We start from the raw sequence: 27576 nt of genomic DNA, 5'->3' as shown, positions 1-27576 counted from the left end.
ACGTGAGACCCTGTGAGCTGTGGCTCCCGTCCCTCCCACAGCCCCTCCCACAGCCCGTCCGTGTTAGAGGTCGGCGCCTGTGTGTGCCCGCTGGTGTAGGTGGTGCACCTGGAGGACAACAGATCCACATTTCAACACCTTTATTTATCACTTTACCAATTTGACACACAATGTTAACAGCGAACACAGGAGGAGCAGTATGCACACAGACACGAGCCGTTTCGCTACAGGTTTGCAGGTCAGGCCTTGCAGGTCAGCTCTGACCGGGGACACCGTGCCTCACGCTCTGGGAGGGAGAGGAGGGCCACCCCGATCCCATACACACCCCTGGTTGAGTGCGGCTTTGAGACGCCAGCAGACGTGCCTTTCTGGGTCAGAACACCCAAGACGTCGGCTCTACTCTTCACCATCACACTGATAAAGTGATACACTCAGGACTCCCTAACGGTAACAAAACAGTGTAAAAATATATTGCATATATATATAAATTTATTTCCCTTTCCTGAAAAAAACTTAGTACAAACTAGTAGTATACGATCCCTTTCAAGTTTCTTTTAAGTTGTGCGGGTTTCCTTTGTGTTTGGCTTGGTTTGGGTTCTCAAGAGTCTAGAGGGAGAGAAAAAAACCTCTCGAAGCTCAGGGTGGCCACTGCCCAGCCCACCTGGGGCCATGCCCTCCACATGCCCAGGGACAGAGGCCATACCCTGAACCACCAGGTTCCACAGTGTTCAGTAGTCAATCAGTGGAGGGGAGCTGTTCGGGGTCAGTGTTTTAAGGACATTCTAGCCTATTGGTAACTTCACAGTACAGCTGAATTGTCAACCTGGCCTGCATGGGACAGGTGACGACGGGGCGTCCCATGTGGCGTGGGCTGCGGGATGGGGGAGCAGCCAGCTTGTGTGTGGAGAGAGCTGGGCTGGGTCCCCAGGGCAGGGCCAGCACATGCTTTTCCCGTAAAGGGCCAGATGGTGAAGATTTTAGGTGTCCCCTCCCACCACCACCACGCGACGTAGCGCAAAAGCAGCCACACGTCCTGCCCGACTGAGCACACGGGCACAGCTGGGCGCTAGAAAACTATTCACAGAGGCAGTCTGGGGTGGGGGCATGAGCCCGCTGCCGCAGGCCCTGTCCACCGAGCAGCCAGGGGGACGCCCGCGGCCTGTCCTGAGCGCCGAGCACGGGGACGCGGACGCAGAGCCACACCAACAGGAAGTGGTGCCCTCGAGCCGCCTGCGCGCGCCGTTCCCCGGCTTCTCGCATCGGCTGTGATTTTCATCTGCCGCAAACGTAGGACTGGGGACACTAGAGGTGTGAAAATACTCCAGTATAAGTATATATCTTCTGCGATAACATCCTAAACTTACATGATTTGAACTTCATTTTGGTAAAGCTGACTGTTACCGCCGCCTAGTTGCCTATCCTATCACGTTAAATAGAAATAAATAAGTGTTCTGGTGTGATCAGTGTTAAGCACCCTCCTCCAGTTCTCCTGACACTCAGATGCTGCCAGCCCTGCCCTCCCTGGCAGAACGCGTCCTGTCTCCTCGTGCTGTGCGGTCTCTCGCTCACACGTAGACGCTGGATTTCTGGGTAACCGCAGTTAGTAGAAGCTAATTGGCATTGCATATAACATGCAGCAAAGACACACACCCTGCCTGTGTGTTCTCCGTGTTCAGACCCCGATGGAGGAGCATGCGTGTGCGTGCGTGTGCGGGGGCCACACACATGCGGCGGCACGTTTAGCAGATGATTTTAAGCTGATGGAATGGAGAGCGCTGAAGTCTCGTGATGGAGTCTTTGCTACCTCCCCCTCCTTCCTGACTGAGGGAACGTCCAGGCTTTGGGGACGGGCGCCGTCCGAAGAGGCTTTGGGGTTGGGCAGGGGAGGCAGGGGAGACTGCAGCCCCTGTGTGGCCAACCGGACCTCCCTGCTGTGGGACGGGGTGGACCGCCGAGGGGTCCCATTCACAAACCCCACGGGAAGGTGCTGTGAGAACAGTCAGGAGCGCACTGGGAAACGCTGGTCACAAGTGAGCAGCTCGGCTCCACCAGCCCGCGGCACTGGTGCCTGCCGCTAAGAAGAGGGCTGCTGTGGGGAGGGCGTGACAGCAGGGGTCCCCGTGGGCAGGCAGATGTGTGGTTTCTCTTGCTTAGACCCCAGTCTCCCAGGGTGGTCCTGGGGAGGCTGTTTTGCCTGGAGACTCCGCTCTGGCACAGAAGATGGCCTCCTGGGGGTGAGGGGGGCTGAGAAGGGCCGGTGGAAGGGGGGCTATGCGTTCCCGGTACAGGCTGTGGCACGGGGACCCTCGTCCCTCTGCTCACTGGGGCATGCATACTGTGGGAGCCAAGGTCCTGCTGGACTCCAGTGTCCACGCTGTGTCGTGGCTGTGCTAGTGGGGACCCAGGTGTTTAATGGCAGGAGGCGGAGCCCCACCGCCTCAGACGGTGCTCCCCAACATGGTGCCCAAGAGGATCTGGGAGGAGGTCTTGTTTGTGATCTGCTCGTCGTTGAGAAACATTTGTCGTGTTCAGAGTCGCCTTCCAACATTTCCCGCGTCCTCCCCTTGCCTCCAGATCCTCACCGCGGTCCATCCGGGGGTCCTGTGTCCTGCTTGCCTGTCCCTCCTCCAGCACTCAGTCCTCGGTTTCTCCACCTTCCCCCACCGTGGGGTGGAGAGGCCTGGCCGGGCAGCTCAGGATCGCCAAGGTAGAAACTAGAGACTGCAGTGAGCACAGGTGCCTCAAGGCCTGCAACCATCTCTGATTTTACGCCCTGGGAGGTCTCAGAACCTCGGGAGGAAGCTGCTGGCGAGGCCCCACCGTGGGGGCGAGGGGGAGGACCACATCCCTCCAGAGGGGCCGAGCCGGATGGGAGCTCGAGCCCCGAGCCCCACCGCACAGACGAGGGACCATCCCCGGCTCTAGCGACGACCAGCATGCCCTTTGGGCACAGGGAGGCGGGTGCGTGTGCCACCCCGGTGCCGGTCTATTTCAACCGCCTGTGCTGTGCGCCAGGGAGTGCCCCCAACCAGCCAGCCACCACAGACACAGAACAGTGGCCAGGGTGGACGGGCTCCAAGAAGCATTTCCCTGAGGCTCCCGTGGGCTTTTCCCAGGACCAGCGCCAGGACCACACGGCCCCACCACTCACTTGCCAGGCTTGGTGGCACTTCTGCAAGGGGACACGTCCCCACGAAGCCGCTGTGACAAGAGTCCCGATGCTCGGCTCCCCTGTCCAGCCTCACGGAGAGACCAAACGCCAACAAATGATGCTGGCCTCGGGGCCCTTTGTGGGCCTGCCTCTGTCGTGTGGTTTTCTGCATTTGCAGGGGTTGGGAGAGGTTAGGGAAGACTCATGCAGAGACTGAACCACGAACCTGAACAGCGAACAGGGAGCAGCCCGGAGGCCCTGAGTGCAGAGTGGGGCCCCGGACAGAAGACAGCGTCATGCCAGCAAAGCGACTGCACGGGAAGCCTCGGCCAGCAGGGTCTCCTGGCCTAGAGACACAAACGGCAGGAGAGAAAGGGGCAGAAACGGTATTCTGTCTTCGCTGACCCATTCTGGGAACAAATAACGTTTCCAGTTTCTTCTTAGGAAAACACAGTAAAGTGAACGGTCTTGTCCTTGGCTTCCATTTTGACAACTTCAGACCGTGTTCCTCTGGTCCACTGAGGAGCCCCTTCCACTGGCTCACCTTTCTCCGGCTCCACGACGTGTGTGCATGTGTGTGTGTGTGTGTGTGTGTGTGTGTGTGTGCGAGCATGTGCGTATTGCAGGCACACACATGTGGGTATGTGTGAGTGTGTGTGCACATGCAAGCACCTGTCCCACCTCCCCACACCTTCATGATGTCCTGTTAGCAGCTCACTTCTGTCTTCTTGGTGCTGCTGGTTAGTGCGTTAGCTTGTGCTGCCCTCGAGGTTCCAGGGAGGGGTTTGCAGTTCAGCAGGTGGCCACCTTCTGACAGGGTCTGTCCCACTCACCCCTTGTGGCTCACCGGCCCCTTTAAAATGGTCTTTTCGCCTGTAAGTCAGGTAGCTAGTGTGGTCTGGTCCCAGGAGACGCTCTGAAAAAGGCCATTTGTTGTCGGCCAGCACTGGACGAGGCAGGTGTGTTAGAAACGGTCAGTGATTTCGGGGCCCCACTTGGGGGTCAGAGAGAAGCATGCCAGGCCCCGGGCAGGGGGAGGCCTGACTGCCACCCCCGCGGCCCCCCGGGGCCCCAGTCTTGAGTTCTGCCCCAGGGAGCAAGGGAATGTAATGAAGTGTGAGGTGGCGCGGGCCCCCGCGGGAAGGGCTGCTCCTGGGCTGGCTACTTGCCACCCTGCACCTTCTGGTCATAGGTGCCCGCGTGCTTATAGCCCGGTACGTAGCCCGACTCATCCACCAGGTCCACACGGCCCGCCTTGCCCTTGCCCTTGCCTGATGGGTCGAAGCGTTCCTTGTGGGAGCCCGTGAACTTGGTCGTGTCCGTGAGCCGGGATACAGTGGGCGACGAGATGGCCTTCTGTAAAGGGAGAGAATGGGGCGCGCCCATGTGAGCGCAAGGGGCCAAGTGAGTGCGTGAGGCCGTCGGCAGCTGGGTCAGCACACCCCCAGGGAGTAACACGTCCGCTGTCCCACCCCAGACCCCACGGGCTGATGCCCTCCAGGGAGTCCCTGCTAGCCATGCTCACCGTCACCCCTGAGATGATGGGGGCCTTGCCCTCGATGAGCCTGTGCACCTCGCGGACAGCCTCCTCGCTGCTCTTGTCTTTGAATCTCTTCTTGGAGAGCTCTTCAAGCGCCTCCTTGAACTGCTCGAATGTGATGGTCCGGCAGGATTTCCCTCTGAGGGAGGAGAGCGCTCAGGGCCCGGGCCAGGGCCACTCCCCTCCGTAACTCACAGCCCCACCAAGTAGTGCCCCCAGAACCTGCTGACATCCGGGGACCAGGTGATGTCAGGGGACCCCTTCCCAGGGACCTGGTGGCATCAGGAGACCCCTGCCCGGGGACCAGGTGACATTGGGGAAACCCTGGCCCTGCCCAGGGACCCGATGACATCGGGAGACTACCTCCCAGGGACCTGGTGACATCGGGGGACCCCTGCCCCTGTCTGGGCACCCAGTGACATCGGGGTAACCCTGCCCCCACCCAGGGACCGGTGACATCAGGGGATCCCCACCCAGGAACCTGGTGGGGGCCCAGTGGCCTTGGGGAACCCCCACCTCTCTCCCACAGCAGAAATCAAGTCTAACGTTAAAAAATACAGAATATGCCCCTCCCCCACCCTGGTGTGCACTGTTTATGCCCAACAGTCGGTCGCCATGGGCAACGGCAGCAAATATAAATTGTCTTGGAAAAAAGCTTAAAGGAACCACATCCTTTATGAACAACTGGACATTAAAACAAAGCTGTTGTCTGGGTCTAAAATGGGGCGTGTGTGGCGTCCACTCAGAGCAGGAGGGAAAAAGTCAGGTCAAGACGCTCATCCCATCTGAACCACACAGAGGCTGAATCCTGCCTGGGGCCACCGTGGCCCGACGTCCCTGTCATCACACGGGGACGGGGTCGGGCGGCGACCTCGCCGATACACCCAGCAAGGTGGTCCCAGGGCCCGTCCCTCCTCCCAGGACCCCCACTGCCCCCACCTGAAAGCCGCCTGCCTAAGAGGCACAAGGGGGCTAGGGGCAGATGCAGCCCTATTCGTGCCCTGCCGCAGGCCACTCACAAAATTTCAGGAAGATTCTAAACTGTGCACGTTTTATAATTTTTACTAAAAACCATTTTTCCCACTTTGGATCTCTCCTGCTAATCCATGGAGTGAGTTGTCAGGGTTTTAGAACAAGAGGTCCTGTGGGGGCGGCTCCTTGCCATGCAGGGACACCCTGTGGGTGCAGAGGCCTGAGGGGGACGGCCCTGCAGATGTCCACGAGCAGACGGCCCAGAACAGCCACAGTAACCACGAAGGCAGAGGGACAGACCCACACGAGGGTTTCCGCGGAAGAGCAAAGAAAGGCAGCTCAGCAGAGAAAGGGCCGTCTCTAAACGGCTGGTGCTGGTACAGCGGGGACCCAGCCCTGTCCTGTGCCTCGAAGTGCCTGCAGAGACTCACTCAAAACGGGCCATCGTCCTAAGTTCAGCACAAAGCCTAGAACTATAAACTTCTGGAAGAATACCTAAGAGAAAAACTTTGTGACCTTGGGTGAAGCAAAGATTTCTTAGAAACAACACCAAAAAAGTCCATAAAAGAAACAAGGAATTGGAATGCACCGAAATTTAAAACCCCACGCCCTTGAAAAGATGCTGTTCCGAGGAATACGAAACGAGCCACAGATGGGGAGAAAACACGTGCAAACAGACACCTGAAAGAGAAAGTTTTTCAAACTTAACAGGGAGGATCCCACATAGAAAACGGGGCAAATACCCGAACCGGACACTGTCCAGGAAGACCCCTGGGTGGCCAGGGCAGAGCACACAAAGCACCACCCCACTTGGCGAGTCCTACCGGGCCGGACGGCCAGCGTGGCTGAAGCCGGTGAAATGGCCGCACCGGGACGATGTGGTCAGCCGGGCACTCCGACGTGGCGTCCACCCGGCGAGGCGGTTGGGCAGTTACGGCTCTGAGCCCCCACGTCTGGGCTCGACGCGGGACAGACGCACCGCAGTCCCACGGGAACCACGTAGTCAGGTGTCCTTCAGCAGTGAACAGCTGGACACCACACGCAGGGACTCAGAGGCACTTGACGTGCCCGTCGGAAGACACGGGACACAGCCCGCAGTCGGGGAGCGGGGCTGGAAAGCCCGAGCCCCCACGGGGCCTGCACTCAGCACAAACGCCCCTTCTGTCCTCGGGTGCTGGTCCCGACCACGACCGCACGGCAGGGGCTGGTGGCCTGGTGGGTGCAGGGATTCCTCAGACCCAGTGGTGGGCAGTGGGCTCTGCCCCCGCAGCAGTTGGTCTCGACCCCCCCCCCCCCCCCCCCCCCAAGCCTCTGGGGAAACCTTCCTGGGCAGCGAGGTTCTCACAGCAGCCGCCCCGCACGGAGATCCCTGCCCTGCTGCCGGGCCAAGGCCCTGTTTGTTTGTCCTGGGCCGTCAAAGGCACTCCTGTCTCCTATTCACGCCCTGCCCGGGTGGCATGTGGATGCCAGGACTGACGGCCAGCCCCGGGACTGGCCGCCGGAGCACGCAGCCCTCTCTGGGCACCGCGGCACCAGGCGCCACCAGTGTGAGTCACTTGAGCTGGGGGTGGGGGGGAAGGCTGACGGGGGCTCCCATCAGAGGGCCACATTCAGAGCTGGTGGACACGGGCCTAAGGCCGACTCTCCTGCTCCACCTGGCCGGGCCGGGTGTCCCCAAGTGTCCCCACCGTGACTGCCCAGCAGGGAGTTCTCCCCAGGGGACCCGGCACCCTGCTGCAGAGAGCCATGCGCAGCAAGTTCTAGAATGACAATGCCCGTCTCTTCCCCAGAGACACTGATCACATTACACTGCTCTCTGGACACAGAGTGAGCCTGTTCTCCAGAGTCCACAGAACTGGAGGGTGTCCCCACCCCTGAAACCCCCTCTCCCGGCTCCAGGCCGGGCTGGCCGGTGCCCTGCCTGCAGGCCCGCCCAGCAGGAATGGGGTCACTGATCACACACAAGGCCCCATGAGCTGGGGTTTCACTTTGCTTCCCAAGCCCTGTGTCCCCCAGGCCTCCAGACCCAACTCAGGGTGGGCAGGGGGCTGAACCCTGCCAGTGCCAAAGGTCACCCGGGGACACTGGGGCTGGCGGGGGCCAGGGCAGCCCTCCAGAGACAGGCGTATGTCCCTCCAGGGCCAACAGCAGGAAGGCTCCCGGGCTTCGGGCCAAAACGTGCCAGCACCTCCATGATTCAGGACCGATGGCACTCCCAGGGACACCTCTCCAAGAGGTGGGAGGCAGCATGCTGGGTCATTATGGAGAACTTGCCGCTCGGGTGGGAGGAAGCTACTGGCCCCCCGTGCACCACCAACCCCCCCCCCCCCCCCCGCAGCAAAGCCAGGGCCCTGGGAGACCTGTCCAGAGGGCAGCCTGGCTGGCCAGGGTGACAGCGCAGGCAGGAAGTGGGGTGTCGAGGGGCCACTTAAGGCTCTGATGAGGCTCAGTGAGAAGGAGGGGCCTGTGGGGAATTCCTTTGGGCTGGCAGGAGTGGGGGGCTCCTGGGGGAGCTGCCATTGTGGCTGTGACGTAGCGGTGCCCTCACGTCATGCCTGACCTGGGGCAGCTCCCAGGCCAGACCAGTGGCTCCAACTGCACGCTGCGCCCAAGGAGGACCGCCGGTGGGGCGCCTGGGGGGCTCTGTCGGTCAAGTGTCTGACTTCAGCTCAGGTCGTGGTCTCAACGGTACACGAGTCCGAGCCCGGGTTTCGGGCTCTGTGCTGACAGCTCAGGGCCTGCTACCGACCCTCTGTCCTCTCTCTCTGCCCCTCCCCTGCGTTCGCTTGCTCTCGCCCTCTCTTAAAAAAAATAAACAACAAAAAAAGGAGGACCAGTTGCAGCCAGACCTTCCTGGCAGACAGCGGCCGCCCTGCTCCTGCCCAGGGCTCCCCAGTGCTGCTGACCAACCCGCCTATCAGGGCCCGGGCACAACCATGATGCTGTGGGTCTGTAGGGGCCGCGGGGAGGCCCCGATCTGCCTGAAGGGGCAGTTGTGGCCCCGACTCTTCCCCGCCAAGTAGGTAAAAGCCACCCTAGCGTGCTTGCTTCGTGCAGGAGCCCGGGGCTGGGCTTGCCCTGTGAGGGGCAGGGGCGGGGTCCCTGGGGGCTCCAGCCACCACCCCCCGCCCACAACCTGCACCCCTAGTTGCCATCGTGGCTATGGCAGGGGATGGGCTATGAAACAGACCCACTGAGGTCACTGAAACCATTTCTGAGCATTTGGGGAAGGTCACCTTAAAAGGACAAAAGGTGTGCTGAGACCCAGCATCCACATCAACCCAGCGAGGGGCCAAGGGCCAGCAACTCCCCGATTCCAGACGCACCAGGCTGCCCACCGCGGAGGCCCTGCATGGCCTCGGGCCAGGAGAGGGCCCCCACAGAGAAGGCCTCAGCCACGTGGCCATCCTGACCCCGCCGCTGACCCCGAATGCCCACGCTCGCTCGCCCCCCGCCTGGACAGTGTGGGCCCTGGGCAGACCCGGCACAGGGGAGCCCCCGTCCCTGGTGTCTCTGGGATGTGCCCGCCCGCACGGGGCCCTGCCAACCTCACCCGGACCTCCCGTGGACGCCCCCGCCCCACAATCGTGGTGGAACGGCGGCGGGCAGCATCTGGACTGTGTTCTGTGGGGAAGGCTCAGCTCTGCTATTCCCGCTTCCTGCCTCGGACAAGTCCCACCACGTCCGGGCCGTGGCCGTGTCCCGGCTGGGGCCTCGGGGTGTGTGGCAAGAATGGAGCCGGTCAGTGGCCGACAGGCCCCAGGGAGCCCCGCCAAGGTGCTTCTTCCTAACCTGAGACCCAGACGCCAGCATCATGTTGCAGGAAACAACGGCCCCTCACTCTGAACACACGGCAACCCCCAAATAGGCACGCGCATGGGCCAGGAGGCCGCCCTCTGCCCCCCTCAGGCCAGGCCCTCCACCTGCACCCCACGCGAGCACATGGGCAGAACTGAGGGGACGCTGTCGTCCGGGCTCCCCACGCGGGGCTGTCAGGGTGCTATTCGTGCTGGGCACACAGAATCTGGATTAATTAATATTTCAGACCCACTGAGGTCTGCCCCTCGGGGCCAAGAGGGTGCCAGAAGGCTTTGTCTTGGTAACAATAGCGTTCAGTCGAGACCTGGAGCGGAGCTGCGAGAAATTTGTTTAAAATTTAACACATAGTAACATCAAAACAAACAAGCGCTGCCGTGGCAACGGGACCTAAACAAAGCCTGCAGATACCCGGGCTGGCGCCACCGCCCGCAGAGCCATGGCAACCGCCTGCAAACAGAGCGGGATCTCCTCCACCAGTCAGCGGCTGTGGCTCCGCGTCCGTGGCTCCCACGAGGCGAGGACGTTTCTGCCACGGCTGCCGCTTGGAACAAGTGTGACCCCAGACCCCATCGATCAGGACGTGCACGTCCCGCCCAAGACCACCCTCGTCACAAGGCCAAAGAAAAGCAGATCCAGACGGTCTCCTCGGGACCTCCCAGCGTCCTCTAACCCTGCAGCCTTCCCTTGGGACCCCACGACCCCGCCCGGGACACCATCCACCTCCCCTTCCGGGGACAAGGCACGATGCCCCTGCCACACCCTTCCAAGGTGACCAGCAAGCCTACCCGGGCACGGGCCCTGCCCGCACCTGCCCCCTTGTAGGGGCCCCAGTGGCCACCACAGGCCCGTGTGACTGCGTTGTGACCACAACCCCTTGCCGGGCTGGGGCCCCCCCACTGCCCACCCATCAGACGACTCCCCCCCCCCCCCCCCCGCGCCGATGCGAGCCGGGGCAGAGACGCCAGGGGTCCCAAGGAGCCCTGGGCTCTGCAATGTGGAGCCCTCTGTGCCCAGGGGCCGGGGGCCGAGCCTTGGCCCCAAGCTTCTGAGCGGCTGACGCCCTGCCTCCTGGGACGGGGACTGCAACCAGATGGGGTTCCCTTGCAGGTGCTCACACCAGGGCCCGCGTCCCACTCCCTGGTGCACGCAGGAGGGCACCCATCCTCGGAGTGAGCCACCTCCCCACCCCCGGGGGTGTGGAGAGCCTGAGTTCTACCTGTGAGCACACATGCCTGCGTACGTGCACACGTGTCCTGGGGGCCGTGTGCGTGTATGTGCTTCTGTGCACACGAGTGTGGGCTGTGAGTGCGTGTGTGCATACGTGTGCAAATGCCTGTGCGCAGTAGCGTGGAGGCAACTTTCTGTGACAGGAATGAAAGGTGACGGAAGGAAGGGCTGCCATCACCCGTCCCGACAGTTCAACGTCTGGGCCGGCGCCGAGGGTGTGGGACCCCTGGCGTGTTACCGGCTGTGCCTTCCCCGCCCTGTTGAAACCCTCCCCGAGGGACACGGCTCTGAGGTTCCTCTGCTCCTGGGCCTGCCCATGTCTCCTGGGTGCGTGTGGTTTCCCAAGGTCAGTGCTGAAGGCCCGAAGACACGCCCAGGGGAGAAATGGGGGCCATGCTGGGCCTCATCGGGGTTCCTGCCCCCCAGCTCAGGACACGTGGGCCCCCTGGGGCTCCTGCTGCCCCCACCCCAGCAGTGTGAGCACACGGTAAACACGGCTGCCCTCCTGTCCCTCCCGCTTGGGGTGCCGGAGCACGGCTGCACCGCTGAACCGCTGAACGAGTGCTAGAGACACCTTCGGAGGCAGCCGCGGGCTCCCGTCTGGCCCTGGGGGTCGGCCAGCAGCGGCACCACATGCCCGAGACCGGCTGGCCGTGGCAACCGTCCACGGGAACCACACCACGGATCTGGCTCGTGTTTCTTAGCAAGGAGAGCAGGCCAGCACCCCCCCCCCCCACCCCCTCGGCAGAGGACACAGCACCTCGGGCTGGAACCCGGTCCCTGGTGATGATAGCATCTCCAGAGTCAGGTATCAGTCCCCTTGGTCACAACCCCGGGGGCCACGGGGACGGCAAACGTGCAGACCCCCAGGTGGGGACACAGAGCGCTGGTCCCTGCCGGCTGCCAGACTGCCATCCTGGGCAGTGGGTAGAGTCAGGCTCCGTGTGGCTCCCTGGTCCCCAAAGGTCCTGAAGCCCCCAACCCACAGACACGGGGGAAAGAACCAAGATGCGGCCCCTCCCCGGTGGACGCCAAGTAGGAACAGTTTAGCACCTTCTGGGCCGAGGTGGCCCGCCCCTGCCCCTCTTGGGAATGCCCTTGACCCTGAGGCCACACTTCCCAGAGGCTCCCAGAGTCTGGCCCCTGCTCTGTGGGGGTGACCCTGGGGATCAGGCAGACCCAGCTGAGGAGCGCACAGCTTTTCATCTCCAGGGGGCAGCTTGTAGCCGAGGAGGGACTAGAAGATGCCCCAAGGACACGGCAAGAGAGGTCGGGAACCCGCGCCCCAGGTGCGTGGGGGTTCAGGTGGGCTGGGCCTCTGTGACGAGGTGGGACGGCACAAGTCAGGGTCCAGCAGGTCTGCGAGCAGGGCGGCGATGGGCAGGGGTCAGCCCCGAGGCTCAGGCCGAGGTCAGTGTGACAAGGTGACCAGAAGACCCAGCACACCCCAGAGGGGAGGTCCCGCGCAGCCGAACCCCACACGGACACTGAAGTCCAAGACGCGTGGAGGACGGTGGGACCAGAGCGCCCAGCCAGGCACAGAGGGGGTGGGCAGACAGGGTCGGGGCAGAAGGGGGCACAGATCAGAGCACCAGAGGGGAGCGGGGGCAGAGGTGGGGGGCTCATTTGTCCACACCGGCTCCTCCACCGGGCTGTCTCCTCAGCCTCCACCGGTGGGAGGTGCGGGGCCCGGGGGGTGGGGGGGGCACAGGCGACAGAATGGACGTTCGGGCCCAGACGACGCCGTGTGGACACCCAGTCAGAGGAGCGGTCCGTCTGCTGGAGAGCGGTCCAGGTTCGGGGACCAGGGCCCTCAGGCACCAGGGCTCTACAGACCAGGGAGCCGATGAGGGACCCAGGAGGTCCGGAGCGCGCACCTGCCCTCCGCCCGGGGCCCTGCCCCACAGACACTGCGCAGGTCAGCGGGCGGAGGGGCGGGGACACCGGGCCCCTGGGGGTTCTGGCCCACACTGTCGGCAGAACGTCTCCGGGGCTCCCAGGGCGTCACCTGGCCCTGGTGATGGAAAGTCTACCTGGGACCCCACACCAACCACAGAGCACCTCCCGCCCTGCACCCCGCCTTCCCCTCCTCCTCCTCCCCCTGCACCCCGCCTTCCCCTCCTCCTCCTCCCCCTGCACCCCGCCTTCCCCTCCTCCTCCTCCGCCTGCACCCCGCCTTCCCCTCCTCCTCCTCCCCCTGCACCCTGCCTTCTCCTTCTCCTCCCCCTGCACCCCACTTTCACCTTCTCCTCCTCCCCCTGCACCCCGCCTTCCCCTCCTCCTCCTCTCCCTGCACCCCGCCTTCCCCTCCTCCTCCTCTCCCTGCACCCCACCTTCCCCTCCTCCTCCTCTCCCTGCACCCCGCCTTCCCCTCCTCCTCCTCCTCCCCCTGCACCCTGCCTACTCCTTCTCCTCCTGCACCCCCTTTCACCTTCTCCTCCTCCCCCTGCACCCCGCCTTCCCCTCCTCCTCCTCCCCCTGCACCCTGCCTTCCCCTCCTCCTCCTCCCCCTGCACCCTGCCTTCTCCTTCTCCTCCCCCTGTACCCCACTTTCACCTTCTCCTCCTCCCCCTGCACCCCGCCTTCCCCTCCTCCTCCTCTCCCTGCACCCCACCTTCCCCTCCTCCTCCTCCCCCTGCACCCCGCCTTGCCCTCTTCGTCCTCTCCCTGCACCCCGCCTTCCCCTCCTCCTCCTCCCCCTGCACCCTGCCTTCTCCTTCTCCTCCCCCTGCACCCTGCCTTCCCCTCCTCCTCTTCCCCCTGCACCCCGCCTTCCCCTCCTCCTCCTCCCCCATACCCAGCCTTCCCCTCCTCCTCCTCCCCCTGCACCCTGCCTACTCCTTCTCCCCCTGCACCCCCTTTCACCTTCTCCTCCTCCCCCTGCACCCCGCCTTCCCCTCCTCCTCCTCCCCTGCACCCTGCCTTCCCCTCCTCCTCCTCCCCCTGCACCCTGCCTACTCCTTCTCCTCCCCCTGCACCCCCTTTCACCTTCTCCTCCTCCTCCTCCCCCTGCACCCTGCCTTCCCCTCCTCCTCCCCTGCACCCCGCCTTCCCCTCCTCCTCCTCCCCCTGCACCCCACCTTTACCTCCTCATCCCCCCTGCACCCCAGCCCTGTCCCTTCCCCTCTGACCCTGGGCCTTGGGAGTGGAGTGCTCACTAGAATCCCTTTCCCTCAGCTGTGGTCTCCTTGGGGCCTCTGCCCGGACCCTGAATTCTGACTGGTTCCTCCTCTGGCACCAAGTCCCCTCCACCTGGTGACTGATCTGGGTCCTAAGGGTTGGTTTTCTCGTGGGGCAACTCTACCCTCCTGCGGCCTCCCAGCTCTGGAGGAGAAGGCTGCCCCCTTGGTCGGTGGTCACTGTGAGGACAGGCACCAGTGTTTGCCCAGGAAAGCAGGCAGACCTCCCTGGATAGACACACCATGTCTGGTGACACGGAGTCACAGCCGCTGGGGATACACAGGGAGGAAACCATCCACCGCTGAATGTACAGGGAGGGCACAGGGCCGTCCCGGGAAACGTGCCCAGGTCACGGGGACGTGCAGCTAAGGCATCACAGTAACTGAGATGGACACGTGTCAGAAAGAAGCTATTTTCCCACAAGTGTGACCTACACCGAGATCGCTAGACGCCAGGCAGCCTTGGGCGCGCTGTGACATTTCTCGGGTGGGTCCTCAGGTTTGGAGGGCGGGAGGCGGGGGAGGGTGTCCTCGGGCCGCAGAAGCGCCCAGAGGGACGGGGAAGGCACGTAACCACGCCTGACGCTCTCTCCAGCATCCAGGAGGAAGGACACGCGCACGCGTGCGGGAAGCACACGGGCTCACTGCTCACAGCCACCGAGTCCGCGGCGACGACGCTGCATCAGAGTTCGGGTGTGAACGCCTCCCCAGGCTCGAGGGTGCGAGGCACCTGTCACGCCCGAGGGGCAGGCTTCTCGGCTCTGCCGCCAGCTCCAGGGACCCCCGCCAGCCCCGGCCAAATCCTGGGCATCTTATCCGGAGAAGGGACGGGTCAGGGGCACTGGCACATCCCACCCCCTCACTGCCAGCCGAACACAACGCCCACCGGGAGTCCTGAGTGCGAGGCCCGGGGGGCACTTACTTGATTTTGCTGAAGACGATGTCCACGTCAGTGACGGTCACGTTCTTCCCATCGATGACCTGGCAGTCCTTACACAGCTTCGACCAGTTCTTGCCGTGCATCTCCCGCCCGGTGGCCCTGGTGTCCCCGTGCACGGCAAAGCGCCGGAAAGCCTCCTCCAGGGCGCTGAGCTCTGGGGCCGCAGCGGCCGCCCCTTCGCCGGCACCTTCTGTCTCCAGTGACAGCCTCTTGGCCGCTCTGTCCTTTGCGGAGTCCCCTGGGGACTTGGGGGGTGTCTTGTTGGCGGCCTTGGCGGCCTTGGCCTTGCTGTCAGCCATGTTGCTGGAAGAGGAAGGGGAGAAAGGGGTCACCACGCTTCTACAGAGCCATGCGTAGGGCAGGAGGCTGGCCGCCCATGTCACAGCGGGCACCCAGGATGGGGCAGGTCCCTCGGGCATCAAGCTACTGCCAGGCACTCTGCCCCTCCCAGCGCTGGCCCCCGCCAGGCGCCCGGTGGTTGGATGAGGGCTGTCCCCAAACAAAGTCCACGGGGAAGCGCCCGATCCGGCCTCCTGTGGGCTCGGCGCCCCTCCTGTCACTCCCCTACTGGCCACTGTGTCATTGTCTCCTTCCTGGGCCACATCTGCTTGACTCTCCAGAATGATATCCTCCCAAGGGACCTGCCAGTGATGGGGAGGGAGACCCAGAACCGTGGGCTGCGGACCTAGTGCAGGCACGTGGCGGGAGTGGGAGTGTGGCAGACGTGGCCCCAGGGTGGGGACCACATGTGGGGCCCCTCATCAGGAGCCCAGCGGAGGCTGCCCTGCCCTATCCACGGGTCTCTGCCTTTGTGCGGCACCTGATCCCCAAGGCCGGTGGGTCCCTGTGGGGCGCCCTCCCTGTGTCACGGCCAGTGGCCCAGACAGGAGCCTGAGGTGTCCAAGCCCCACCGAGGTGTGTGACCGAGCCCCCAGAAGTGGCTTCCCAGGGGAGCAGCGGGTGGCCGTCCGTGCCCCAGGGGGCTTGCCATAGCAGAGTGCCCCCAGGGCACACGCAGAGTCCTGAGCGGCAAGCATGTGGTGAGTCCTCAGTTCGGTGAGCGTCCCCTCCCAGTCCGGGCTGGGGGCCCTGGCTGGCCCAGAGGAAGCCAGGACGGGCACCTGAGGCCGGGGTCACCCACGCCCACCCGGTCAGCAAAGCCGGTGCAGGTCTGGACCGACGGCTCTCGAGGCCACCCGTGCCCTCTCCTCCAGGCGGCCCCCTGTGGATGCACAGGGAGCAGACCCTCTAGGCTCCCGCAGGCCCACCCAGGGCCAGGAACCCGGCGCCTGCCTTGGCAGTGCCTGCCCTCAGAGGGACCCACAGCAGAGGCCGGGTGACACCCAGTTACTTCCAGTGTTATCGCTGACCCCGTTTCTCTGTCTGAAAAAGGAGCTTCTTAGGGCGGAGGGAGGAGGAGTCACAGGCGTTCTGCGTGTCCTTTCCCATCCTTTGATAAATCCACGTGCTATATGACGAGATAATGACACGATTAGTTTGTAAAAGCCCGAGAGCTCTAGCAGAGGCTTCCTGGAATACCGAGCTGTCGAGAGAGGCCTGTCTGTGCCGACGATGGCAGCCCGGACCTGCGGGCACGGGTCTCCTGGTCACCCGAGGAGAGCCCTTACCTTGCAGGGCACAAATCAGCACCCAGTGGGGGTGGAGGCCCCTCACGTGTGACCAGGTACGACCAGGGATGCCCAGGGATCACTCTGGCTGGCCAGAGACCTGGCGGTCCGAATACCCTGCCCACTCCCTCCGTGTGAGGACTTCCCCCAGCTCAGGACCGCCCCAGGAGTTCCCTACACCCCCACGACCCCCCACTCTCTGTGAAACCCTTGAGTCTCTCTCCTTGCCCTCACCTGCTTTCCTGAAAAAAACCCAGACTGTTTGGGGATGTGTAAGAATCAGGGTGGGGAGGGGGGGAAGTGAGGAGGGGGAGGAAGTGAGTGCAGGGGGGTGGGGAGGAAGTGAGCGCAGGGGGGTGGGGAGGAAGTGAGGAGGGGGACGAAGTGAGTGCAGGGGGGTGGGGAGGAAGTGAGGAAGGGGAGGAAGTGAGCGCAGGGGGGTGGGGAGGAAGTGAGGAGGGGGAGGAAGTGAGTGCAGGGGGGTGGGGAGGAAGTGAGCAGGGGGAGGAAGCAAGCGCAGGGGGGTGGGGAGGAAGTGAGTGCAGGGGGGTGGGGAGGAAGTGAGGAGGGGGAGGAAGTGAGCGCAGGGGGGTGGGGAGGAAGTGAGGAGGGGGAGGAAGTGAGTGCAGGGGGGTGGGGAGGAAGTGAGCAGGGGGAGGAAGCAAGCGCAGGGGGGTGGGGAGGAAGTGAGTGCAGGGGGGTGGGGAGGAAGTGAGGAGGGGGAGGAAGTGAGCGCAGGGGGGTGGGGAGGAAGTGAGGAGGGGGAGGAAGTGAGTGCAGGGGGGTGGGGAGGAAGTGAGCAGGGGGAGGAAGCAAGCGCAGGGGGGTGGGGAGGAAGTGAGGAGGGGGAGGAAGTGAGTGCAGAGGGGTGGGGAGGAAGTGAGCAGGGGGAGGAAGTGAGCGCAGGGGGGTGGGGAGGAAGTGAGGAGGGGGAGGAAGCACCCAGGTCTCACGTGAGCCATCCCCCTGGGCCAGAAGGGTCAGGAGCAGGGAGCTGATAAACACCCACACTGGGTGTGGGGAGACTGTGTTACTGGATTTGCATTTTCAAAGAAGGGCCTCGAGAGGCCCTGCCAAGGTGGAATTAGGGACCGGGGGCGGGGGGGGGGGGGGTGGGAGGGGCCAGAGGGCAGCCCCTGCCAGCGGGCCCCATACAGACCCGGATGGGCCTGAGCCCCAGTGTGTGCCAGACAGGGACCATCCCGCCACCGGGAAAGGCTGTCTCTCAGGCGCCATGTGGTCTCCTCGGCCCCCGCCCCCCGGGAGCCATCGAGGCCCCAAAGAGGCACCAGGCCAAGGCCCCCATTTCCAAAATGAGTCGGGCCCCAATTCAGAAGGACTCTCCCTGGCAACCTCCTTAAGCCTCGACTGCCTAAAGCGAAACTTACAGAAAAGGTGACACAGGACAGACCCCGACAGACCACTGTCAGCTGCCACACGGCCATCAGCACACAGAATTCCTGACCAGGAATTCCCTGACCTGGAATTCCCTGTTAGTGATGTTCCTGCGACAGAAGCAGGTGTGTCTGTGAGCAGGCTCTGTGGAAGAGCTGCACTTACACTTGAATCAGAGACCAGGGATGGCGTGCAGAGTGGGGCAAGGTGGGGGCCGGCAGGACGCCTGTGTCTGGGAATCTGGACAGGCCGCAGGGAAGCCAGAGCTCACCCAGACCCCTGTCCCCCAGTCCTCCACATGCTGCTGGCTTCTGTCACTCTTCCTGGGGGCCGCATGAGCCCCTCCTCTGGCCCCATCTCCCCGGGAACCCCTGGCCTGGAGGTGAGCAGCCTCCCAGAGACCCTGAGAAACGCCAGCCCCTCCTCCCGCCCACCTGCCCCTGGGCCCCCGCTCTGAGAGGGGGGAGAGCCCACCGGTGTGACCCCAAGTGCCCCAGCACACTCCCGGGCTCTGTCCTGACTCCTGGAACTCCACGTCGGTGTCCCTGAAGGAGCCAGGTCCTGCCCAGCTGGCACCCCGGTGTCCTGAGCTGGCCTCCCCGTGCTGCTGGGGTGCGGTGTGAGTCCAGGCCCCCGAAACAGGGGGAACCGGTGTCCTCCTCGGGGACACCCTGCAGCCACAAACCCAGAAGAGGCGGATATTCTTTGCAAAATAACAGGGCTGGCGTGTCCCGAAGCCTTGGAACCTAGAGCGTTCCCTGGAGGATTCCCTATTTGCGTGCAGGGGCAGGGACACAGGCCTGCGGGCCTGTGTGGGGGCTGCTCGCCCCGCCAAGCCCCTTGGCTCCCAGAAGTGCCCGCCCACGAAAGGCAGGATCTTGTTCAGGGTTCTTGCCTTAACCTCTTCCGCTAAAGGCACAGCGCCAGCCCCTCTGGGTGCAGTGGAGTCTGCAGGGGACACACTGTGTTGCAAGTGGAATTGAGAACCGGGCTCTGGGCCCCTGAGGGACACCACAGGCCCTGTAGGGGGATAGGGCTCCTGGGGGCGGGCGCATCACAGGGAAGCTTCTGGAAGCCACTCTGGCTCTCCCTGAGCCCCTGCTCAGTGTCCCTGCTGTTCACTCCCACGTCTCCTGGATCTTGACACCTGGGCCCAGGCCAGCGAAAGCTCTAGGTGCTGAAGCCCCGGGGATGGTCGCTGGGCCCACCGACGGGACGCCGGGGCCCAGGGTCCAGACCGAGACCCCATTTCTGTGCCAGAACCCTCGAGGGACCTGGCCACACAAGCATAAAGCGGGATCCTGCTCAGACCTCATGGGCGGCCAGGAGCCCAGCTGGGGATGGGGGCTGAGCCAAGGAAACCACGAGGAGGCCGTGGGAGGCACCTTACCGGATGCCACCAGACTCTCAGCGACAACGCGGAGACGGCGAACAAAAGGCGCAGACAGAAGAGAACGACAAGAGACACGCTCCTTGCCCCTCTGAGGCTTCCAGGCAGACCCTGTGGGATGCGGCGGGCAGAGGCACCGAGGCTGGCCCTTTCCAGAACACTTCACGCGGCTTGCCTCCCTGCTCTCCACCTTCTACCAGGGTCCAGAGCCCACCTGGAGGCTCAGGCCCCGGGCATCAGGGTCTAGAGGTGCATCGCCCTGGCTGCTGCCCCTGGGGGAACAAAGGCACTCGTCCCCGCTGAGGGCCGCTCCAGGCGGTGAGAGCCTCCCGGGGCCACTCGTCCCCGCTGAGGGCCGCTCCAGGCGGTGAGAGCCTTCCGGGCGGACAAAGCAGGCTTTCTGAGCTGCGCATTCCCGAGAAACACTGGGGCAGCCAGGAATCCCACCCTCCACAGGACACAGCCCCAGTGAGAGAGCTGGCGTGACCTGGGCTGTGTGAGCAGGATACGGCTCAGGTCCCAGATCCCGTAGCCTGAGGCCACTGGCCCCGACAGGTCCCCCGGGGCCAGGTTGTCCAGGCCCTGAGGCCAGGCCATCGTGTGTTCTCAGTCAGAAGACCAAACTGAGTTCTCTCCAATGGAAAAACACGAGCAGAGCACCAAGCTGTGTCTTGTCTGTGTCCCCGAACATCCCGGGGCCATGGACCTGTCCTGCACTGTCCCGCAGCAAGGTTGCCTTGGGAGCCCCAGCCTCTGACCTGGGGAGCTGCTGCCCAGCTGGTGGGTCAGGCTTAGGGGCAGCCAGCACATGGGGGCCAGGCTGGACGGGGCTTGGGGGCCGGGAGGGACGGGGCTGGGGGGGCCGGGAGGGACGGGGCTGGGGGGGCCGGGAGGGACGGGGCTGGGGGGCCGGGAGGGACAGGGCTGGGGGGGGCCGGGAGGGACGGGGCTAGGGGGGGCCGGGAAGGACGGGGCTGGGGGCTGGGCAGCCAGCACAGGGGGGCCAGGACAGGCTGTGTGCTCTCCAAAAGGTGACCTTGTGGGGCAGAAGCCTTTCCAGTAAGGGAGACTGAGGAAGGCAGGGCATCTTCAAACCCCACCTACCCCTTGAGGACCTCTGGGTGGCTCTCCCCAGCCCCTTAACAGAGGGACATTCTCCTCTCACCACGAAGCCAGGGATTTCGGGGGGACCCGCTTCCCTCAGAGAGTTTCATAGAGAATCCGAAGCCACAGCTCACCAGGAGTGTGAAGCGGACCATGTCTGCATGTGGATCTCAGAAAATGAAGGCTGTGGGGGCCAAGGGGCAGCCCCAAAGGGCACCACGGCACCCCCCCAATCCCGAAAGAGGGCCTCAGAACCAAGGAGAGCAGAGTGGCGTGGGAGGGTGGCCCCCGGGCACCAGCAGGGACAGAGAAGGGGGCTTGGCCCACCCGGGCCCTCTGGGGTCTCCGAGACGGCCGCCCAGGCCCACACTAGCCCGTGGCTCACCGTCTGGGCCACGGGTTCTCTAAGACCTGTCCTAAGATGCTCTGCCCACAAGTCCCAGCCACGACACGGGAAGCACCGAAGCCCTGAGTGTGCGGGTGCCGCGTTTCCCACCCTTTACACTCTGGTCTTGGTGGGCTGAGCCGGAGGGAGACTTGAGGCTCCCGGACAGATGTCCCCGGGCAGGTGGCGCCCTACGGGTTGGATGAGGACACAGGTGGAAACTTCCAGCCGCTCAGTCACCCAGCGCCTGGCCCCACAAGTGCCCGGCCAGGGGTCTCTGTCAGCGCCTGCAGGCAGCCTGAGGGCAAGTGGAGGGGGCTGAGAGGCGGCCCCGAGAAACGAACGGCCACACCCTAACCCCCAGAACTGTGAACGTGACCTTGTCTGGAGAAAGGGTCTTTGCGGGCGTCATCAAGCTGAAGATACCAAGGCGAGGACTGATTTGCCTGGCGGCCCTGAACCCAATGACAAGTGCTCTTGGAAGCAGACACACAGACATGGGGGAGGCCACGTGATGACAGAGCCACGGCCCTGGAACCCCGGGAGCTGGAAGAGGCAGGAAGGACCCTCCCCAAGACCCTCCGGAGGGAGCGAGATCCCCGGGCCCCGGCCCCAAGCCTCTGGCCCCAGCACTGAGAGAGGATAAACTTCTGTGTGTTAAGTCACCGTTCTGTGGCTCTTTGTCACAGCCCCCTCGGAGCGCTCAGGGGACCAGAGAGACCAGAGGAGGAGCGTCCCCCACAGATAACAGTGCGCGGAGGAGAGGAGCCAGGGGCCGTGGCCCAGAGGGCCCAGAGGATCAGGCGGGGCCGGGTTCCAAAGGCCCCTGGAGGACAGGCTCCCAGTACAGGACAGCCATATGACACCTGCCTGCTGGGATCCCTGCTCTGGCCTCGAGTTGCAGGCACTGGGCACAGGAAGAGGCGGCTCACACAGCCTGTTGCTTTAGGAAAGGCTTAAAGCCCACGCTGGGGCAGTGGCCAGTGGCGGGGGGGGGGGGGGGGTGGCGGGTCCTACACAGCCCTGCTGCAGGGGCGAGGCGGCCAGGTCCCGGCCTCGGTGGGAGCCAGAGTCACTCCACACCGCAGGCAGACCTGAGGAGCTGCCCATGGATACAAAAACCGTCCTTCACAATCCTAAACAAAACATTAACCAACGGAATCCCGTCAGAGATAAAAAGGATCAACACTTTGCAGTCAAGTTGGGGCGGGGCCGGGAATGTGGCTAAATGTGAGGGTCACACTTAAGCCACCGTCATAAACGCAGGGAGAGCATCTGACGGAAGTCACCATCTATGCATCATGCGAATTCTTAGTAAATCGAAAAAAGAGGAAAACTCCTTAATCTGAGAAAAAGGGCCACCTGCAAAAAAACTGAAAAAAGCCGCCACACTTGAAATATTGAAAGCGTTTGTTTTTAAGTTGGGGCAAGTACTGTATTCCCCATGTCAGTACAGAAAGACAAGAAAAGGAAATGAAGATATAAAAATTGTTAGGGAAAAAAACTCATCATCTGCAGCTCCTAGGGTTGTGCACACACCAAACCCAAAGGGATCCCAGGACGATTATTAGAACCAGTAAGTGAGTCTAGTGGTGTTTCTGGATACGTGGTCAACACACAAAAGGCCATTTCATTTCTGCGTAACAGCAAAGACGCACAGTAAAAAGCATTTAGAAATGCAACATTTAAAATATGAAGAAATACAAGTTCCTAGGAACACCGCTCACAGAGGACGCACAGACAGTCAACACAGAAAACTCGGCCACTGAAGGAAACGAAAGGCCTAAATGATGACGTTATGAACATGGGTTGGAATCTACGTACAGAAAGATGTCAACTGTCCTTAAATTCGACCACAGGCTTAACTTAATCTGGATAAAAACTCCGACAGCTTTTGTGTCTAGTGTCTAGACGCACTGAGCTGACATATGTGGGAGAAGGGCTGTGAATACACAGCGATCTTAAAAGAAAGACAAGATTTGCTCCGTGGGCATGGAGACTCGAGAGAAAGGTCTGGAAGCAAAGACAGCACCAACGGGACAGAACCACCAACGGGAGGGACGCCAGAGCCCAAACACATGCGCACACGTGTGTGACAAGGTGGCCCTGCAGAAAAAAGGGAGGAGCATATTTTCAGTAAATGGCAGACGCAGGGGAGACGGGGCGTCGACACCACCCTTCAGGCGCTCCGAGGACTGACGTAGGAGAGGCAAAATCCTCAGGAAGGTGAGGGCTGAGGGTATCTGACGTCCCGGGGATAGAGAAAGACCCACTGCACAAGCCTCGAAGATCGCTGCCCTTAAAGGAAACCATTGTAGGATGGCAGCAGGCTGAAACCAAGAACTTCTGTTCATCAACAAATATCACCGATGGAGAGAAAAGGGAAGCCACGGGGTAGGAGAAGATACAAATACGGGCTTGTCTCCAGAACCCATAAAGGACCCTACAACTCGATGAGAAAAAGGCAGCAAGTCCAGAGAAGCAGGCAGGGGCCCCTGCCGGGCTGGAAGGCCCAGTGGGGCAGGGCCTGCAGGGTGTCAGGAGAACGGAGCCTCAGACCCCGAGGACGCGGGGGACAGCTGACCAAGCGGCAGGAATCAGAACCGGGGCGCAGCGGGCAGCGCGGCCGAGGGGGGGCCGTCCACCCACAGACGTGCGACCTGCTGCCACGGGAAGGGTGCAGCGAGTCCCGAGGGAGCAGGCCAGGGGCCGTCAAAGGCCGAGGGGCACAGGGCCAGGGGCCCCAGGGGCTGCCACAACTGGTCCTCCGAAGCACCGAGAAGAGGGGCCACCCTCGAGCGTCTCCCACCCACCAGCTCCCGCCCCTCAAGCCAGGGGCACTTCCCCAGCTGGCTGGACCGTGGGACACAGCCACACGACAAAGAACCGGGCTCCCCTGTTCCCTCGAGGGACAGGCAAACGTTCTGGAGAGACCCCACACAGAGACAGGGGAGCCTCGTGCCAGTCACTCAACCCAGACTCAACTAAGCAGGGCAGCCTCGGGTGGTCCTGTCTGGCCAGCAGACCCTTAGCCGAGGTCCGGGGATGGGGACCACTGTCCGTGCCAAGCCCTGCTGGCTGGCAGAGTCATGAGCAAAAGCAAACGGGGTCACCGTCTTAAAGCCCTGGTTTGGGGACAGTCTGTCCTACGGCATTAAATGACTGGAGCGGGGTCGAGGGTCAGTGAGTGCACGAAGCACGTACACCTGGATGGAGAAGGAGGGTGTGGGCGGGCTTTCTACAGACAGTTTGTGACGCAGGGCCGCAGGCACACTCGAGGAGCACCTGACTCAACCTGACTTAACGTCGGTTCTGGGCCGAGACCCACACCTGCACCGCACGCCCCACCCCCACCCCCCCCCCCCCGCTCACCCGGCGCCCCCCCCACCCCCGCCCCATGCAGGTGAGACAGCGGGGCATGTGGGGACTGCACGGGGTCACCCGGGGGCGCCGGCTGCTGGGTGTTGTCCCCACTGCGGTGGGGCTTCCCAGGTAAAGGCCACCTGGCAGGTGCTCAGCAGACATGCAATCACACAGGTGTGACAGGGAGAGGTCTGGGGAAACGTGGCTCAGGGCAGGAGGTCACACGGAGCCCACGCGGGGGCACTGCACTTATGCCAAGAGAACCAGAGACACAGGCACCCTGGGGACATGCTGGAGACCTGCAGGGACATGTGGGGACACACGGGGACACATGCTGGGGACACATGGGTGCGCCCCACCACAGAGGCAGCAGGAGGAGTGGAAAAGGCTCCAGGTGGTTTTAACATCTAGGCTTCAGCAAAGGTAAGAACCCATCATTCCTCACCACAAACCTAATTAAAAACAAGAAAAAGTCGGTGTGCACGTGCTCCTCCCAGGACCGGCTGGCAGGTCCCGCTGCTGAGAGAAGCGAGGGCTGGGGGCGAGGGCGGGGAAGGCAGAAGACTGTCACTGCCTTACTCTCCGTGCAAGACTTTGGACTCTTCACCAAAGAAGGTCCTGTGTTCAGACGCTAAATTACACCTCCCGGCTGACGGCCGTCCTGTGCTATTGCACAGTTGCAGGGAACAAGGAGCCTGGGAACAGACCGACACCCCACATCAGATGAGAGCTGGGGAGGAGGGAGGGGCAGCCCCCCCACAGGCCGCTCCTGGGGCCCACACAGGGCCGCACCCTCACCCGAGGCCCCAGCAGGGCCAACCCCGCACCCCGCACTCTCCGCTGCCGCAAAGGGTCCCCCTGAAGACGCACTGCACCGCCGAGGGCAGACACCAGGGCTCCGTCCCCACCCGGAAAGGCTGGAGACCACGTCTGGCCCCAGGTGCAGGTGCGCTCCATCCCCCCACCCCCTCGAGGCAAGGCTGCTGCTTACACGCAGGGGAGTGTCTGCCAGGTCCAGGGTCTGAGGGCTCAGGGGCACACGCCCCGCCCCCACCGCCCTCCAGCCGAGCCCCTCCGAGCCCACAGAGGACCTGACGCTTCAAGGTGCAGCAGGGCCCTTGCCTCGTGGTCCCAAGATCCCCAGACGTGCTCCTCCTGCCTCACCAGCAACATCACCAGCTATAAATAGGCCTGGCTTCCAGGCAGCGCAGCCTCTCCCAGAGGAAGCTTTTCATTCTCAGTCTCTCCTGCCGGGAGCACTCTGCCGCCCTGAGGACCGTCTGGCTGCTAAAAGCCTTCTCTGCATCCTCAAGCAGTGATGAGTGATTTAATTTTCTTTAAATTCTCCCGTGATTTACACATTTTCCACCATGAGTATTTATAACCTCCTATACGGTTTTACCACAGTTATTTACTGAGACTTCAAAGGATTCGGGAAGAGGGCCAAACAGCACCAGGGAGATAAGAATACAGCCAAGAGAGCTTCCCATGATCTCCATCACTTCATCCTTCCGGACTCACGGAGAGGGATTTTCTAATGTAGCACTTAAGTTATGGTACCTTTCTGACTCACGGAACCCTCTGGAAATCAGGAAAGCGGCAGACCCTTCCCCCAGGAGAATGCACATACCCTCCTACCGCAGGCAATTTGCAGACAAATTCACCAGCACCCCTCCCCCCAGAACCCTCGAGGAGCCCTGTGATTTGGACCATGTGACGGGAACAGTGGCTGGTACCAGAGACGGGGTCACAGAATCCAGCTTAATTAAGGCCTCGGTCAAGCCGCTGTCTCGCTGCCCCACCCCCATTTCCTGCCTGTTCCAAGCTCTCTCCCCATCACTCCAAGCCCCTGTGGTCCCAGGGCACTCAGGATCCAGGTTGGCCTTTACCAATCACCTCCTAGGAGTGCGGGGCTGCCCTGGATTGTGCAGAGCTCCCCCCGCCCCCCCCCACCTCCATTGGGTCCTCCCTGAGAGGCTGGCCATGGGGAGTCAGGACAGGCCTGCAGAGTGGGACATGGGAGCTGGGTCCTTTATCCAGCGTCCCCGAGACCCTGCCGAGACCCTGCCGGTATCCAAAAAATGCCAGGTAAAGTAACCACTAAATACGCAGATAGATGGCCACACTGTCAGCTTACCCTAAACGGTGTCTCATCTTCAGAGACACCAAACGCCTGTCGAAATAGTCATGAGCAGAGTGGCAGGAATGGATTTTCTCCCCAGCTCATTTCAAGGCTGCATTTGCGTAACTGAAACCGCAGAATAAAGGGTTTCTCTGGTCCTGCTGCACAGGTGGGGCACTGCTCCCCAGAGGTGTGTGAGCAAACCTGCTGGCAGCCGATCTCTTCATCCTGACTGCCGGGTTCTGTGCTCACAGGCGATAAGAGAACGTGACACCCTCCGGGGAGGCTGCTGGAGTCGCACACTGTGCGGCTGACACTGTCACCTGGCGTGATAATGGTGACGCAAATGCGGCCGGAGAGGGGCCTGGGACCCCGAGGGGGCGGCGCGGTCCCTGCCAAGGGACCACGCTCACTCTGGGCCCTCTGCGTGGCCCCGGGTCTCCCGGAATTGGGGCTGCAGGGCACTGGCTTCATTTCACACCCTCTACGCCCTAATCCCCTTCGGTCTTGCCACCCCAGGCCTGGGCGTCCGCGTAGCGGGACGTGGGGAGGCAGCAGCAGCGGCGGCGGCGGCGGGGAAAGGGGCTGCCGGGAGGGGGGGGGCGGCTTCGTCGCGTGAAGCGCTGCCGCCCAGACAGGCCCAGCGCCTCATCCGGGGCCCACGCACCAACCACCTGTCCCTTGCAGCGGGGTCGCCCCCGCCCGCGCCCCTCGAGCCCCCGGACCCACGCCCCCGACGCAGCCCCCGGGGGCCTCAGCGCGCAGCACCGACCGCCAGCCCAGGCCGGGATGGGGCGCACGGCGCAGGGGGCCGCAGCCAGGAGGCGCGGCGGGCGCAGGTGCAGGCGCGGCGGGCCCGGGCGGGGTGGGTGGTCCTGCGTCCAGCGCCCCGGACCGAGCTCTGCGGACGCTTACCTCGGAGATGCGACCACTGCAGCGGGCGCCTCCGCGACTCGGCCGCGCGCGACCGGGTGTCCGGCGAGCGCCCGCGCCCCCGCCGCCCGGGCCCGCCATCCGCACCGCGCGCCCCACGGCCCGCCCCGGCCCGCCCCGCCCCGCGCGCTCATTGGCCCGCCCCGCCCCGCGCGCTCATTGGCCCGCCCCCGGCCCACCCCGCCCCGCGCGCTCATTGGCCCGCCCCCGGCCCTGCCACACCCCCGGCCCCTCCCGGCCCGGGGAGCGCGCGGGGCGCACGGAGGCCGGCGGCGGCGCGGCTCTGCCTTACAAGGCCGGCGCGGCGCAGGGGCGTGGGAACCCCGCAGGGGAGGCGAGCCGGGGACGGTGGGCTAGGGGCGGCCGCACCTGGCCCTCCGGGACCTCGGGAGGCCCGCCCGCATCCCCGCGGCCGACAGCACGCGAGC

The 27576-nt window shown here is 63.3% G+C and overlaps 1 protein-coding gene across 2 annotated transcripts; it reads right to left on the bottom strand.

Annotated features, from left to right (window-relative positions):
* Nucleotides 1–125: 125 nt before the first annotated feature.
* Nucleotides 126–27198, bottom strand: LOC115525880 (tubulin polymerization promoting protein). 2 transcript variants are annotated; one of them, XM_030333298.1, is made up of 4 exons: nucleotides 27131–27198; nucleotides 14811–15131; nucleotides 4677–4830; nucleotides 126–4507 (listed from the first exon to the last, which is right to left on the bottom strand). In XM_030333298.1, the coding sequence occupies exons 2-4, from the start codon at nucleotides 15125–15127 to the stop codon at nucleotides 4313–4315; spliced, it is 666 nt and encodes a 221-aa protein (XP_030189158.1). In that variant the 5' UTR covers nucleotides 15128–15131; nucleotides 27131–27198; the 3' UTR covers nucleotides 126–4312. The 2 variants fall into 2 exon arrangements, with proteins under 2 accessions (XP_030189158.1, XP_030189150.1); XM_030333290.1 differs by lacking the exon at nucleotides 27131–27198 and adding an exon at nucleotides 26231–26471.
* Between the last annotated feature and the right edge of the window lie 378 nt (nucleotides 27199–27576).

Source organism: Lynx canadensis, chromosome A1 (genome assembly GCF_007474595.2).
Source record: "Lynx canadensis isolate LIC74 chromosome A1, mLynCan4.pri.v2, whole genome shotgun sequence".
Taxonomy (NCBI): Eukaryota; Metazoa; Chordata; class Mammalia; order Carnivora; family Felidae; genus Lynx; species Lynx canadensis.
Note: the sequence above shows the minus strand (reverse complement) of the source record. Positions and strands in the feature narration are given on the sequence as shown.

Bases quoted from the DNA above. Each gene is read 5' to 3' on its own strand.
- LOC115525880 (XM_030333290.1), bottom strand. The intron at 4,831-14,810 runs GTAAGTGCCCCC...CTCCTCCCTCAG, and splicing joins ATCGTCTTCAGCAAAATCAA to AGGGAAATCCTGCCGGACCA. The intron at 4,508-4,676 runs GTGAGCATGGCT...CTCCCTTTACAG, and splicing joins CCATCATCTCAGGGGTGACG to AAGGCCATCTCGTCGCCCAC.